The sequence below is a fragment of the Sinocyclocheilus anshuiensis genome, unplaced genomic scaffold, assembly GCF_001515605.1.
Source record: "Sinocyclocheilus anshuiensis isolate Anshui unplaced genomic scaffold, SAMN03320099.WGS_v1.1 scaffold3070, whole genome shotgun sequence".
NCBI lineage: Eukaryota > Metazoa > Chordata > Actinopteri > Cypriniformes > Cyprinidae > Sinocyclocheilus > Sinocyclocheilus anshuiensis.
In genome coordinates this window covers 67716-82532 of record NW_015537928.1, presented here as the reverse complement: position 1 = coordinate 82532, position 14817 = coordinate 67716, and the positions used below count along the sequence as shown (strand labels likewise).

Genomic DNA, 14817 nt, shown 5'->3' with positions numbered 1-14817 from the left:
TAGATAGATAGATAGATAGATAGATAGGTAGATAGGTAGATAGATTCTGTTGACTATATACATATGATATACTTTGAGGTATGTTCAGAATAATTGAAGACGAGGAAGTCAGAATATATATGCACCATTAGACAGACACACACACACACACGTAACACAGACAGACAGACAAACAACTTACCTGTGAGCCCTTCTTGCTCCCAGGTAAATTAATGATGAGGGTTTTGCCCCTGATTCCACATACGGGTCTACAGGAAGGAGATGATTAGTATTTAATCCAATTAGTATTCCAAACACATCTTTTACTCTTGTGCATTTGAGAGTGACAGGCAGAGTGAAGGAGTGAGATGAGAGGACATGTCTGTGCATGTGCATTCACCTGGACAGCATGCCGAGTGGCGTGACATTTAGGGAGCCCATGAGCATTGCTAGAGCCATCCCTGGAGCTTCACGCTCGATCACCTCCCTGGTGGCCTGCAGACGAGAGAACACACATCTATAAGCAACAACAGGTGCATAAACCATCAATCTTATCTTTTAGGCATGTCAAAAGTATCAGTACAATTCGATAATAGGGGAGGGAAAGCAGTTTTTTTTTACAGTACAGATTTAGTACATGAGTGTTGTCTGACTTGCAGGATTCTGCTTCATTTGTTTTTGTTTTTTAATATTTATTTATAGAGCTCTCGAGTCTCACATCTTCCTCCTGTTCATTATGCCATTAATATTAATCAAAGGATAACTGACTATAAAATTAGTATAATAACTTATAATAATTTTAGTACTGACTTCATGTCACTTGATGTATATAAAACAGTTATTGGAGTAGGTTTTACTAGGAAATACTATTTCAGTCTTTATTAAAAACACTTTTTTTTTTTATTTACTTGCAATTTCTTTGTAATTATTTGTGAAATTACTAGCAATTTCTGAATGAAAATTGTTACAAATTAAATCCTACACCAAATTTTTTCAGTGTGTATGTTCCTCAGGAGAAATAAAGTCATATATACAGGTTTGGAAAGACATGATGATTTTCATTTCCAGGTAAACTGGAATATATATATAGTAGGGCTGCACGATTATGACAAAAATCATAATTGTCGATTATTCCCTTGAAATTGTAATTTGTAATTGTGGCATCCATAATTGTAATCGCGATTAGAAATTCGATTAATTGTGCAGCCCTAATATATAGCCTATATAGCAGAGCTTTCTAATATTTGTTAGACAGTGAGTGGCCTTCCAGTTTTGTCTGGGTAAGTGGTGCCAATTTTGTTTCAATAAATGAAAAAAATGTAAAAGCCACAAAACATGAGGGCCCTGCTTAACATCCTTTTTTTATGATTTGCAGTCATGCATGCTAACAGGCTAAGCTAATTCATCGTTTAGAGCCAATTGTTCTTCACAGCAGTGGCATTAGCACAATACTCATGACATAATCACAGCCCCATCGCTGATATTTTCCATTACAAACACATTTCTAGTGGGCCTTTGATGTCTCTACTCTTCCATCTGAAATCCCCGTTCACTGAACCCTTCCCAGCATCCCCTGGGACACACGTCCCTCCACCTCCGCCGTCCCATCCTGGTGAATCATACACACCCGCACACAGTCATATTCACACAAACACATTCAAGAACACACGCAAAGTCAGAACAAAAGTGCGCAGCAGTGAGGGGAGGAGAAGAAAACGAAAGGGATCTCGGGCTAAAAGAAGGAGAGAATTTCTCTGCGATGTGACGCACTGTGCCCTTGAATTGAATGACACTTCAAACACTCACATTAGTAAAAAGGAGAAGGAGTGCAGGATACATCAAAAAAGAGCTACACAGCGTCGCTCCACCATATATATATATATATATATACACACACACACACACACACATATACACATTATATATATATATATATTTTTTTTTTACCACTTAGACATGTTGACAATAACGTATATCTTCAACATTATCTATGACCAAAATGTAAGATATGTTTTTAGTGGACTTTCAAAATTTGCTTTGCTTAACGTTGCAACCTTGCAAACAACAATAAAATCAGAGAAGGATTTCAACTGTAAGCGACACGAGCATACGCAAAACAAAGGGAACAATATTATGTTTGTTATTATAAAAATTTTATATAGCCCACGTTTTTATTAAAAAAAATGTAATTTACTGCTTAGGCAATAACGTTGACAATAACGTATATCTTCAACATACGTTGTCTATGACCAAAAATGTAAGAAGATATGTTTTCAGTGGGCTTTTAAAATTTGCTTTGCTTGAGAAAATAAAAATAATAAAAAATATACAGTTAGTGTTTTTTTCTTTTGATTTAGTCGAGTTGGTTTTGCATCAAACACAATGTAATTTTCGGCAATCAAGATCTGGCAGCAACAGCGCATTTTTCTACTTGGGCTGGACATGAGCTGGTCATTTTATATATACAGGTAAAAGGTCTAAAAGTTTATAAAAAGTCTGTGAAAAGCCTTTAAAAAGTCACATTTTTCCAAGAACTGTTTGTTTCACAAGAAATCATCAGCCAAACAGCATGCATGTGAATGGAAAAATAAATTGTACACAAACTCAATGCACAAATATACAAACGTCACAATTTCTCTCTCTCACTCACAGTCAGACTCAGAAAAACAAGGACACATGGGTGTGGGGGCAGAAACACACACTCACATGGACACAAACACAAACAGGTGGGCTCCCATGTACCTCAGGCGTGACATCACGGGGTGCAAAACCCGTTCCACCGGTGGTCAGGATCAAGTTGAGCTCCTTCTCATCGCACCAGTCCACCAGCGTCTCCTTTAATGCACAAAAACACACAGAATATCAACACAAAATGTTCTGCAGTAATTTTGTAAAGTGCACAAAGGTACATTTGCGTGTGTGCGTTTGTGCACCGTATGAGCAGTCGCCCTCAATTTAGTGGTGCAACATCACATCAGCTATTTCGGGCATATAGTCTGGCCTGATAAATAAAATATTACATTTTAAACTGCTGTTACCAGCAAAAAATATCATATACAGTGGCTCCAAAAAGTATTTGCACATGCAAGTCATTGCATCATCGCAGCAACAGACTTTTAACCAACTAGTCCACCGAGGTGATTTTTAGTGGATGTATAAAGTGGTGAAGTTCATCACATTAACTATGAACATGATCCACATATATTTGTTTTATCATTTTAAAACCTCACAGTATTCTTTTAATGAAATGTTTTGGTTAAAAAAGTGTGCTTGTGTTTTCTAGTGCAATGACATTTCTACTTTTTAAATGCAGCTCAAGTGTCCAAATCCATTTTAGATACTTCATTACATTTTTCCATATGTGATAAACTTCAAAAAGAGCATGTTATGACTATGAGTGCAGCACAATTACTGGCCTCTAGGGTGCAGCAAGGTGCAAAGGTGTGTATGGATGTGCACACTGAAGCCTCACTGAAAGGGTGAGAGGAAGCGTTACCTTGATCTCGTCAATCTCATCGGGGACTATTTTGTATGCAGAGATTATGCCTCCAAGCCTGTGGGTGAAACACACAAACGACAACAACCGTTAGTGTATGTTCAGTCCCAACAGCAGGGGAGAAATGGGGAGCGAGAGGAAAAGAACACAATGTGACAGAGAGCAGGAAAGGGAAAGAGCAACACAATGCCAGAGGTACCAGAAAGCTGTCAAAATACATCCCCACACACTCCACCCACAACAGGAATGACAGTTAAAGAAGAATTTTCTCTTCTTTCACAGGGCTCTTGCTGTTTTATTCGCTTCTGCATTCACAGGGGTGACGGCTCACAGAGGATTCAACTTTGACAGCCCTGTTTTTAGGCCACAAAACAGGTGGATTAGCGCAATGGCTAGGTTTCAAGTACCACTTTCCTATATAAGCATATATGTGTACTCCTATATGGTGTAAATTCTCTGGAGAGAGAGGAAATTTGAACAGATATGCACAAAACTTCTGAGCAAACCATATTTAAATTCTGAAGTGCAGCACATACTAGTGGCTGCTTCTAGTACTGCAACTAGCAATAAATAGAGTGCAGCTCAGACAGATGTGGGCACATTTCGTTTTTGATTTTTGACAAAAAATGATGGCATGTTTACATACGAAATACATGAACAAATCAGTGTTTCATGCTCATTTAAGTCTAATTTGTTATTATGTGAGAAGACAGAGGTGATACAAGATGCAAACTATCACATCAAAGTTGGAAATCAGTTGCCTGTTACAACGAATGGGATCAGGAGATGATGCAAGTCAGACTCAAACTTGTATCACCTGCATGAGCACCATGTTTCGGCGTGTCCAGAGTGCATAGGCCAACCACAGCGCGATGGGTTTAACTAAAGAGGATTTTTAAACAAGGACAAGCTCATGTGTCAGGAAACTGAAATGATTTAGCAAAATCCCTTTTTTCAGTTTGGCTTTCTGGGGCTTATTTGTATATTCGGTGTTGATTACGTTGATGTTTTGCATCTATTCATGAAGTACTGATCTATCTATATGATCTATCTTCTCTTGATGGATCTGTCCATCTAACTACTATGGTGTAATGCCCACAAAAGAGCAAGAAATCGAGAAACAGAAAGAAAGAGAGAGGGAATTGTATATTTTGGGCTTTCTGTGTTAATTATGTTGTTGTTTTGCATCTACGTTTTCTCATGAAGCAATGATCTATCAACTGTATATGATCTGTCATCTCTTAATCTATCTATCCATCTGACTATCATGGTGTAATGCCCACAAAAGAGCAACAAATAGAGAAAAAGAAAGAAAGAGAGAGGGAGAAAGAGACACGGAGAGCGGAGACTAAAAGAAGAATATGCTGAACACAAAGATGCAGAGCTCTTTAATCCGGTTGCCAGGGAAACCACTGGTGTGTGAAGATTGGGGGTTTGGGGAGAGGTGCTTTAAGACGGAGATGAGTTTGGGATTTCAACCTGAGTATTTTGTTTGTGTAAGTGAGTAAACACGAACAAAGGAAAGTGAAGGAAGATCGCTGAATCTGACTGGAGAGTCTTCTGAATCTGTGATCGATTAAGGCTTTATTAATGAGTGTGTAATGTGTATGTGGGTTGGGCTGCACAGCCTTTCTCAAACCCAAACAAGTATGTTAACGTGTCTGGGTTTACTGATTTAGTAAAGGTTTCAACCTGAAAAGAGGTTGAAAACTTCAAAACTCTGTGGTGCAGTGCATGGACGCAACTAATACCCAACCATGCTCACCTAAGCAGACAAGGCTTTGGAATATATAGGGACGAATTCATTAACCATGTTACACCAATTTTATATAGTATTTCAGTGCATAAAAACAGCATGCTGTTCATTTACCACCTGCAATCAAGTTTAGCAAGGCACTAAATCTGCTAAAACAGTAGCTGGGTTTCCATCCAAAGTTGCGAATTTAACTTGTGCGCAAAATTGGAATATCGCATAAAATATTTGCGAATAAGCACCGTTTCCATCCAATGAGTCAAAGAGAACAAAATCGTCACTTCCTGGTAAACTGGCAATATCACTAAGAAAAGTAGGAGAAGTCACTGAATATAATAACATAGTTTCATAGTGAGTACTTCAAGTAATTGCCATTATTAATGTATTAAATAATATTAAGTAATACTTTTTAGTGTTAATACAGCACTGCTTTCCTAGTGCAACTAGCAATGCGCAAATCACGCCCACTGTAAACAGGAAGTTAAAAAACGTTTCAGTTAGAAGAGACTCAGTAAAGTATCCTCTACATTAGAGCACTAAGAATCATACAAACTGCATTTAGCACAGATGTTCTGGACGTATTTACGCAGTTACCTGATTACCTGTATGTCCTGTAGTGAATTAGGTGTCTAACTTGTACTCACTGTAAATACAGAAAAGGCAGCCACTATTAAAGTCGGCATGAAACAGAATAGATAGACTTTTCTTGCCTATAGTGACGTATATCCAACTGAAATAGCGTGAAAAAATATAGTGTGGGACTTGATTTTGTTCGTCAAGAATTGATTGGATTGGTGTCATTTGCTATTGTTGTGATCTCATATGAGTGACTGGTTGTCCTGCCCTGCAAACACCATCATTGCAAGAAGAAGGGGAATTACTTTGATTAAAGATTACAAGTGTGCATCAAATTTACAAAATTAATGATGTGCACAGATAATTACACAGTAATATTTGATAAAAAAGAAGAAGAAGAAGAATTGTCCATTTTGATTTAATGTTGACTTTAACATACGTCGAGTTGTGGCGCTTATGCAGGCAATGCAGGTTCAGTTATGGTCCCATCCCAATCCAATCCCTCCCAATTTCCTGTCTCCTCTCTACTGTCACTTAAAGGGATAGCTGAACCACTGGTTGAACTACTGATGTCACATGGACTATTTTAACGATGTCCTTACTACCTTTTTGGGCCTTGAACGTGGTGTTGCTGTCTATGGAGGGTCATAAAGCTCTCAGATTTCATCAAAAATATCTTAATTTGTGTTCTGAAGATGAACGAAGGTCTTACGGGTTTGGAACGACATGAGGGTGAGTATTTAATGACAGAATTTTCAGTTTTGGATGAACTATCCCTTTAAAAAGCTTTGGCGAGTTAATAAATAACTGTCTGCAGGCCCACAGCAAATAAAAGTCGCTCTCATAAGGAACCATGACCTTGGTGACACTTTTCTGCTCTGGGGTGAAGACACGTCCATCTCTGTTTCTCAGGTGAGTGCTCAGCTGTCCCTCTCTCAAACGTCTGCATGTTCACCTCTCTGTAGGTGAAGACATCGGAATCGTCTCTATCCAGAGGACGATGAGCCGTGTGTGTCCCCACTATGATTAATTCAGCTCTATTTTTACCACACCTCGTTAGTAAAACTGACAGCTCATCCAATGAATCAATTCACCTGAGCTGACAGAGCACTGGAGATGGAGCTCACCAGTCAACAGACAACACACACATACCTTATCCGTCAATACTCTCTGAACTATCTCTACCTTCTGGCTGCGCCCCATGCTTCTCTTCCTCTCTGACATCTTTCAGAGACCTACATCCTGCTGTCTCTGTCACTCCTCTGACCTTGGTCCAGGTACGTAGAATTGCTCTGAACAAAGCTTTGGTTTTTGATACTAAAGTAGAAACAGATGCAGTCTTGGAACAATTTCTCATCAATTCCTAATCCATCATAGAGACTTATGTCCCTACTTCTTTACCCATAATGCCACAACACCAAAACCCCCAGATAATTCAATTATTAGGATGGAGCATTGCACCGTTGCTGAGTTTCAAGTACCAATAGCTTAGTAGGTAGTGTTTTCTGTATTAACGTCCTTCCCAAGGAAACAGGTCTTCCAAGGCACTTCAGAAATCAACTAGATTGGTGCATCTTTTTAGACACGTTGTTAGTGAACATTTGATTTGGATGTACCTTGAGGCCTTCCAACCTTCAGATTATACCTAGAGAAGCCAGCATTTATACAGAGAGATGGAAGGACAATTAGTTCTCCTTCTTGCTGAAGATTGTTAAAGGTTTCTCAAAGCACGAGAGGTCTCTGTTGAAGTATATGAGAAGTAGCCGCCATACGAGAGGCCTGCATTATATGAAACTGTATAGAAGCTTTGCTTCAAATTCTGTCGATTCACAGAATCAATAATGTTTGCAACAATGCATGAAAGGTAATGTACACAGACCGAGTAAGAAATTGTAGCTGCTGTCCTCCTTTGTCAAGGATGGACTCTTGGGTCTTGTTCCAAATGCCGACCTAAAGGCTTGCAGTCCTCCACCAAGTCCACATATTAGTCTGGATCATTGGGTAGTAGTTCAAATCAGTGTGGGATCGGCTTAAGGTAGCATTCAGAGGCACACAGGGATGGTGAAGAGGGTTAAGCTATGGCAGGGATGTCCAATCCTGCTCTTGGAGGGCCATTATCCTGAAGAATTTAGCTCCAATCCTAATTGAACCAGCTTTAGGGTTACTAGAAACTTCCAGGCAAGTGTGTTGAGGCAGGTTAGAGGACTCTTTAGGACATTGGCCCTCCAGGAGCAAGACTGAACACTGCTGCCCTGTGGTTTTTTGGACTTTACAAACATGTCTTGATCTGGGAAAGGGCCTTGAAATTCATGCCTTGATCTTCATGAAGGACAACCATCCATTCAGCACACAGAAAGTCTATGAATGGGACACAATGACTGTCTGGCAATGTTCTATGTTTAACAGGACAGTATTGTAAATAGCCAGTGTATTGTGTGTGAGTCACTTACAAGGACGGGTCATGGACAAGATCTTTGAGGTTGATTCCACTGCGGTCCTCAGCAAGGTTTCTGAAGCAGCTGTCACTCACTGCAGACAGAAGAGTGAGAAGGAGAAAGGATAGGAGACATGGAAAAGGGAAGAGAAAATGGAAGAAAAAGGCACATCATTGCATGGAAATAACAGAATGCCCCTTCGCAAACCATACATGTCTGATTCCTTAAACGTCATGTTAGTCCTGAGGTTTGAGAGAATATGAGTTATGTCAAAACACATTACTCAACAAAAGCACACAGCTACAGGCATGGAGAATCATACTCTAAGGCCCTCGTGTATACTATATAACAGAGGCCACACTGTTACGCACCACAGAGCATTAACATTATTGTCCTCCTCTGCATTGTGTCAACTTCCTCTGGGAGTTTACAACCTGTATGATGGTGAACAGAATCAGCACCATTGATAACCAGAAGTTACAATTTCAACAGTAGTTAAAGGGGATGCATCACTGAAAACAGGATTTTCCTTGCTCCTTTCCTTGTTCTTTTTGAACACACATTCAACATGAACCATCTACTAAACTAAGCTGGAAAATCATTCAGAAATCATCATGGTATTAATGCCAAAACAGTAAGCTCATTAGAATATGACTGACCACGTTCACATATTTAGAATTCACTAACAGTACAAGCTTTGATGAATGACAGTGTGAAAAGTTAGTAAGAGATTAGCCAATTATAACAGAAGTCATTTGCATATAGAAGTCTTAAAGAAATAGTTCATCCAAAAAATAAAAATTCAGTGATTTTAAAGACTCCACTAACTTTGACTGTATAGGCAAAAGAGTTTAAACATTCTTAAAAATGTATTTTATTGTGTGTTCCACAGAAGAAAGGAAGTCATACCAGTTCAAAGCAAAATGAGAGTGCGTAAATGATGACAGAATTTTCTTTTTTTATTGGGTGAACTATTCCTCTAAAGGCACAGTACCAACAACAGTTTAACTTGAAGCACCAAAAAAGGTGGAAAATAGACATAAACTACATGATTGCCATTTGTGGTGCAAGAAAACTTGACTAAACGTATATTATTGTACTTTGGGGAAGAAAATGGATGAAAAAGAATGGACTACATAAGTGTTGTAGTCGAAGCCAGCTCATCTGAATCTGAGTACAGGCTGTAGATTGAGTCCAAGTCAAGACTAAGACCAGTTAAATCAGTTAAACGGTTTAAAAAGTCATTTAATTATTTATTTTTTCAGTAATTTATCAAAATATTTAAAAAGGTTTGCTGCATGGTTAAAATCCGCTACGCGTATAAAAAAATGTGTTTTTTAGGGGGAAAAAAAACATAAGTTGCGTATAAGTCGCATTTTTTTTATTTCATTCAGAAATAGGCCTAATGCCGACATGAAATGTTTACAAACCAGGCACGTGCAGAGGGGGGGTGCGATGGGTGCTTGAGCACCTGCCCCTTTCTCCTTGATGCACAAAGTGCCCTTTTGTCAAGGCAATTTTTTTATTTTTTTTGTAATTAAATGCATTTTGTGAAGGCCTGCCCAATCTAACTATTAGTAAAATGAATGAATTATAATTTAGTCGTAAATAAAATTATCCACATGATGATGACCTTTCACCTGACGGTCTCATCAGGGTTCAGACACCTTTAATGTAGCGCACTATCAGGATGCCTTCATAACGTCTACGGCTGCCGGTAAGTGGAGTTCTCAGCGGAGCGGTGTGCTTGTATACTTATATTATTAAATTATTATTATTATACAAGAACTGCGTGAAGAGAGCATGCACAGCTGTTGTTTATATTGCTGTTTGTAGCCTGTGGAAGTAAGGTTAGCTGCAGCAAGGGGCTATAATATTTTTGTTCAATATTTTCCTAATGACAATTATATGATCAGTTTATAAAGGCTACTACGAGCACCTTTTCCCCATTTTTATCACAGAATAAGGCAGGAAATTTATAGTTTCTATAGGCTACTAAATGATATGTCAATCAGTACTGCATTATTCATAAAGTTTATTTATTACCTGGCGATAACTTGAAAAACACACATAAACCGCATATTTTCGCAATCATGTTTATTGTCTTCACGTTTTTTTCTGCTTTTTATTCAGCTCAGCTACAGCGATAGCCGGGTGCTTGTGTCCATATTAGGGTTTCCTGCACGTCATAAGTCATTCCTTCTATGAGTCTGTTTTGGACTTTCTGCACGAGAGCGCCCTCCGGCTTCGAGTATGAATTAAACATACACTGCATCCAGATATTCACTTTTGGATACGAATAAAACGTCAGGTCATGCATAGACTATCGATACTGTCTCTTTGAATTTAAATCTAGAAACCTCTACGTGAACACACCTGCCCGAATAAAGTGCGGGGGACGAAATTACATTTCTTTCAAATTAAATATTAAAAATGCAGCTAACGTTCTACACACAGCAATATAAACAAAGGTGCCTGTTCTCTTTCGTTCTTGCTGTTTGATTGGGAAGTTTAAAGGGCGTCGAGGGGTCTTGTTTTTATGTTATCTGACTAAAAAACTATTCCTTTGAACTTTTTTTATTACAGTATTTATTTTAAAAAGGTAGAGTGCCTTAAAAATAATTATCACAACCCTGATAAAATATGTTTCTCGTATAGGCCTATTTATTTGTTATATATATATATATATATATCCTAGCTTTATTATGTTTTTCTCCGCTCGCAGAAGCGCTGCAGGTGCGTGATGTGATATGATGACCATGTGAATCCTCATGTTCTGTTGTTTGCTGCTTTTTGCGCACTTAAAATTAATTCCCGGGAAACAAATGTGAGTATTTTTTTAACGGGTCACAGACCTTATCCTTTCTATATAATCTAATAATCTTGTCGGTTAACGGTTAACAATCGGTTTTAACGAGCGTCGGTTGTCGGTTAGGAAAAATAACCGAAATGAACAGCCCTAGTCTGAACAATTCAGACAGTGTAAATATGCTTTCCTTTGGGGTGAATGAAGCCTAGTTTTCAGTCAGTGTCACGCGAGCCTCCACAGTGTCCAGCAGTGTGATCATATGTGCGAGAAAAAGAAAATGTATCTGCAGTGTTGTAGTCCGAGTCAAGACTGAATGCTTCAAATGCTTCAGAGTCCATGACAAGACCAAGACCATGTCCAGACTCAAGTATTACAACACTGGGCAATATCCCTCAAGCCAACATTGAAACCCTATTTAAACATGGTCTTACATGTATGCCTCTTTCTATGCCTCTGAAATGACTTTAAGGTCACCATGCTCTCTTATTTTTCAACCACCAGTCATATATAGGCAATTGTTCATGATCAATTCCCGATGGTTAAATGAAGTCTTATACTATTTTTTTTTTTCCACATAGAATATGCTTCACCTAGAATTATGCTGCTTTACCAAATTAAAAAATGCTTGCAAATGCTTTTAATAGTAACATAAATAATTGTGATGCACATTGTGATGTGGATATAAAAGGGTCTAGTGTAGCTCAAAACAGGTCAAAATCTGTGACGAGAGTAGAGAATGACCTGTGCTGTGTAAATAATTGATAAAGCATTTCTCCTCATCTCTTGCTCTCTCTGTTCTCTCTCTCCACCCTGCTAACCCTTGATCTATAAATAGGCTGGTGTTCCCTGCAGGAGGCAGGAGAAGTGAGCTCTCCTCAGAGAGGCGGTAAAAAACTTCTTGTCACAGGCACGCAAATGCAACGTCTGAGCGCGTATGAATGAGGGTGAAGGAGGATTGTTCTGCCAATGCGTATTGTATACAAGTGACCGTGTGTGTATGTGTGTGTGTGTGTGTGTGTGTGTGTGTGTGTGTGTGTGTGCAAGAGAGAGAGGGAGAGAGAGAGGGAAAGACTCCGCAGTTGAAACATTCATCAGAGACGTTAAGGCATCAGAATGTTAATGTCACCACAGCTCTGCCCTGCATGAGAGGAGAGTTGTCTATTTTTCAGAGCTGCTAAAGAGCTACACCTCTCAAGCAAAGTGTTGATAAGCACATCAGTTCATTGTCAAAGCCATTGTCATTGTTCCTGTCAAACCTCACAACAACTACACTACTGTGGTGGTACACTGATAGTAACCGACGGTAATACCATAGTTCTTTGATATCAATGATGACATTGATTCAAACACCATGGTACATGGTGCATTGCATTACATGGTATTCCAATAAATGAACTAAAAAGAAAAATCTACAAACACTATATAACAAAAATATGACATTTATATAGGCCTACAAGAATAGGAATGACACCCAACATTGCTTAATATTCGCCCTGAAGTATGAATTGTGTGTTCGCTCATTCCATCGACTGTTTGCAGCCAGTTGACAAAGGCTTGTAAATAATATATCATTATATTATAAATATATAATGATTATATAATAACACTTCACAAAAATACTGATGGTAACACCATGGTACTGTGATGGTATTCAACATGGTACAATGATAGTATCGGATGGTAATACTATAATAGTCCACAATGGTATTTATATGGTACTCCAAGGTACTTGAAAGAATATATAGTATTATAATAGTATTTTTGAAATACGAACACAATAAGTACTATTTACATATCACAGTATTATAGTGCTCTGAATGTACTTCAGAGAATACCATGGTATTCCCATGGTACAGTGATGTAATGAATGGTAATACCACAGCAATTTGTTGTATACCATGGTACTCAGAGGAAAAAACATGGTAATAGTATGATACATGTTAAAAAGAACATGAAATTACCATGTTACATTTTTAGTTCTTAAAAGGAAATAGTGTTATATTAAGTAATATTAGTGTAAAGGAATTATTGAACGTCGTCAACTCTCAATCTTCAATTCTCAACTTAAAAAGAAACGGCATCCTTCAAGCTCTGTAGAAAAGTGCGCGCACACACAGACACACACACACACTTTCTTTCTACCTCATGTCTGTGACTCACAGCTCTGCAGATGGAAAAGTCTGTCTGCATGGACACTTTGGTGAGGTGAGAGTTTCCCTCTCAGCGCGAGACTGTGCGAAAGTGTGTGCATAAGTGTGTGTTGCCTGCGGCTGTGAGTAGGAGTTAGACTTGCATGAGCTGAGCTGGTGTAAAACCCTGTCTTGTTAACCCCTGTCTACATCCAGTGAAGACCTGTGGACCCCACTCTGTTCCTCAAACACCACAGTTCCAACACCTGGGAGCAGATAAGCCCAGCTTGGAGTCGCAAACCTTGGTGGAACAGCATTCCCTTTAAAAAAAAAAAAAAACTCCTGCTATAAAAGACTGCATATAGAAACTTTCGGTACTAAACCTCACGGAACAAGGAAAAGTATGTCTCCGATTGGACGATCAGCTAATCCAGTTGGTTCAATTTACTTTGTCTTGTTTCATCCCCCTTCAGGTTTTTCAAGGTCTATTCTGACAGTAAGTAGCAAATAAGGTTGAAACTTCCATTTAAAAACTCTTTAGCATCCTAACTTAACTAAAATAAGATTTTCTGAGGCAAATGTGAGTGTTTCAAAACTCCCCTCTAAGTTGCTTGTCAGTAATAGGGCTGAGTAAAAAAGATAAATTTCTCGATTTAAATCGATTCTCATTTTTACGAAAGAATATCAATTCTTAAATTCCAAAAATCGATTAGTCTAGGCTGTTTTCAGCCAACATTGTAGCACGGCTCCCATCCAATAAATCGCAATAAGCTTTGTGCTTTGTTACTTTTCATATGAAACAAAGTTTCAGATTTTAAATTCTGTCCATTTTATCACAGTATTCAAAGAATAAATGCCGTTTTGGTGCTGTTTAATTTGAGAAGTGACAGATTGCTGCAGCACCTCAGTTCAAGAGAAGCAGCAGCGGAATGTCTCTGCTTTAAAGGGTTAGTTCACCCAAAAATGAAAATTCTGTAATTAATTACTCACCCTCATGTCGTTCCAAACCCGTAAGACCTCCATTCATCTTCGGAACACAAATTAATATATTTTTGATTAAATCCGAGAGCTCTCAGGCCCTCCATAGACAGCAACACAACTGCAATGTTCGCACAAAGATGTCAATATAACAGCTTGTAAACAATGTCACGTAACGTAACCTCAGAAAAAAACGTATTTGGTGATCATAAACTCATTAGTTAGAAAAATTAACTCTAGAGAGGAGCACTTTTGCTAAATACAGTGCCTTGCGAAAGTATTCATACCCCTTCATTTATTTCACATTTTGTTATGTTGCAGCCTTATGTTAAACTGCTTTAAATTACTTTTTTTCCACATCAATCTACACTCCATACACCATAAAGACAAAGCAAAAACAGAACTGTCACAACTTTGTAAATTTATTAAAAATAAAAAACCTGAAATAAGTACATTGCATAAGTATTCATACCCTTAACTCATTACTTAGCTGAAGCACCTTAACAGCCTCAAGTTTTTTTCTTGTTTGATGCGACAAGCTTTGCTCATCAGCATTTGGCAATTATCTGCCATTCTTCACCTTACCTGTTCACCTTTTAAGCTGTCAGGTTGGATGGGGGCAGACGCACATTTTCAGGTTTCTCAAACTTCTGCCCAGTCTG

At 38.4% G+C, this 14817-nt stretch overlaps 1 protein-coding gene across 5 annotated transcripts in view; it reads right to left on the bottom strand.

Moving 5' to 3' along the window:
• Positions 1-14817, bottom strand: part of LOC107657705 (gephyrin) — a 97972-nt gene that overhangs the window by 53230 nt on the left and 29925 nt on the right. For all 5 annotated transcript variants that reach the window (XM_016445917.1, XM_016445928.1, XM_016445940.1 and 2 more), the window contains exons 2-6: positions 8255-8333; positions 3476-3533; positions 2722-2814; positions 380-474; positions 182-248 (exon numbers count right to left, since the gene is read on the bottom strand). In XM_016445917.1, the coding sequence (XP_016301403.1) occupies positions 182-248; positions 380-474; positions 2722-2814; positions 3476-3533; positions 8255-8333 (392 nt within the window). The remainder of the gene's footprint in view (positions 1-181; positions 249-379; positions 475-2721; positions 2815-3475; positions 3534-8254; positions 8334-14817) is intronic.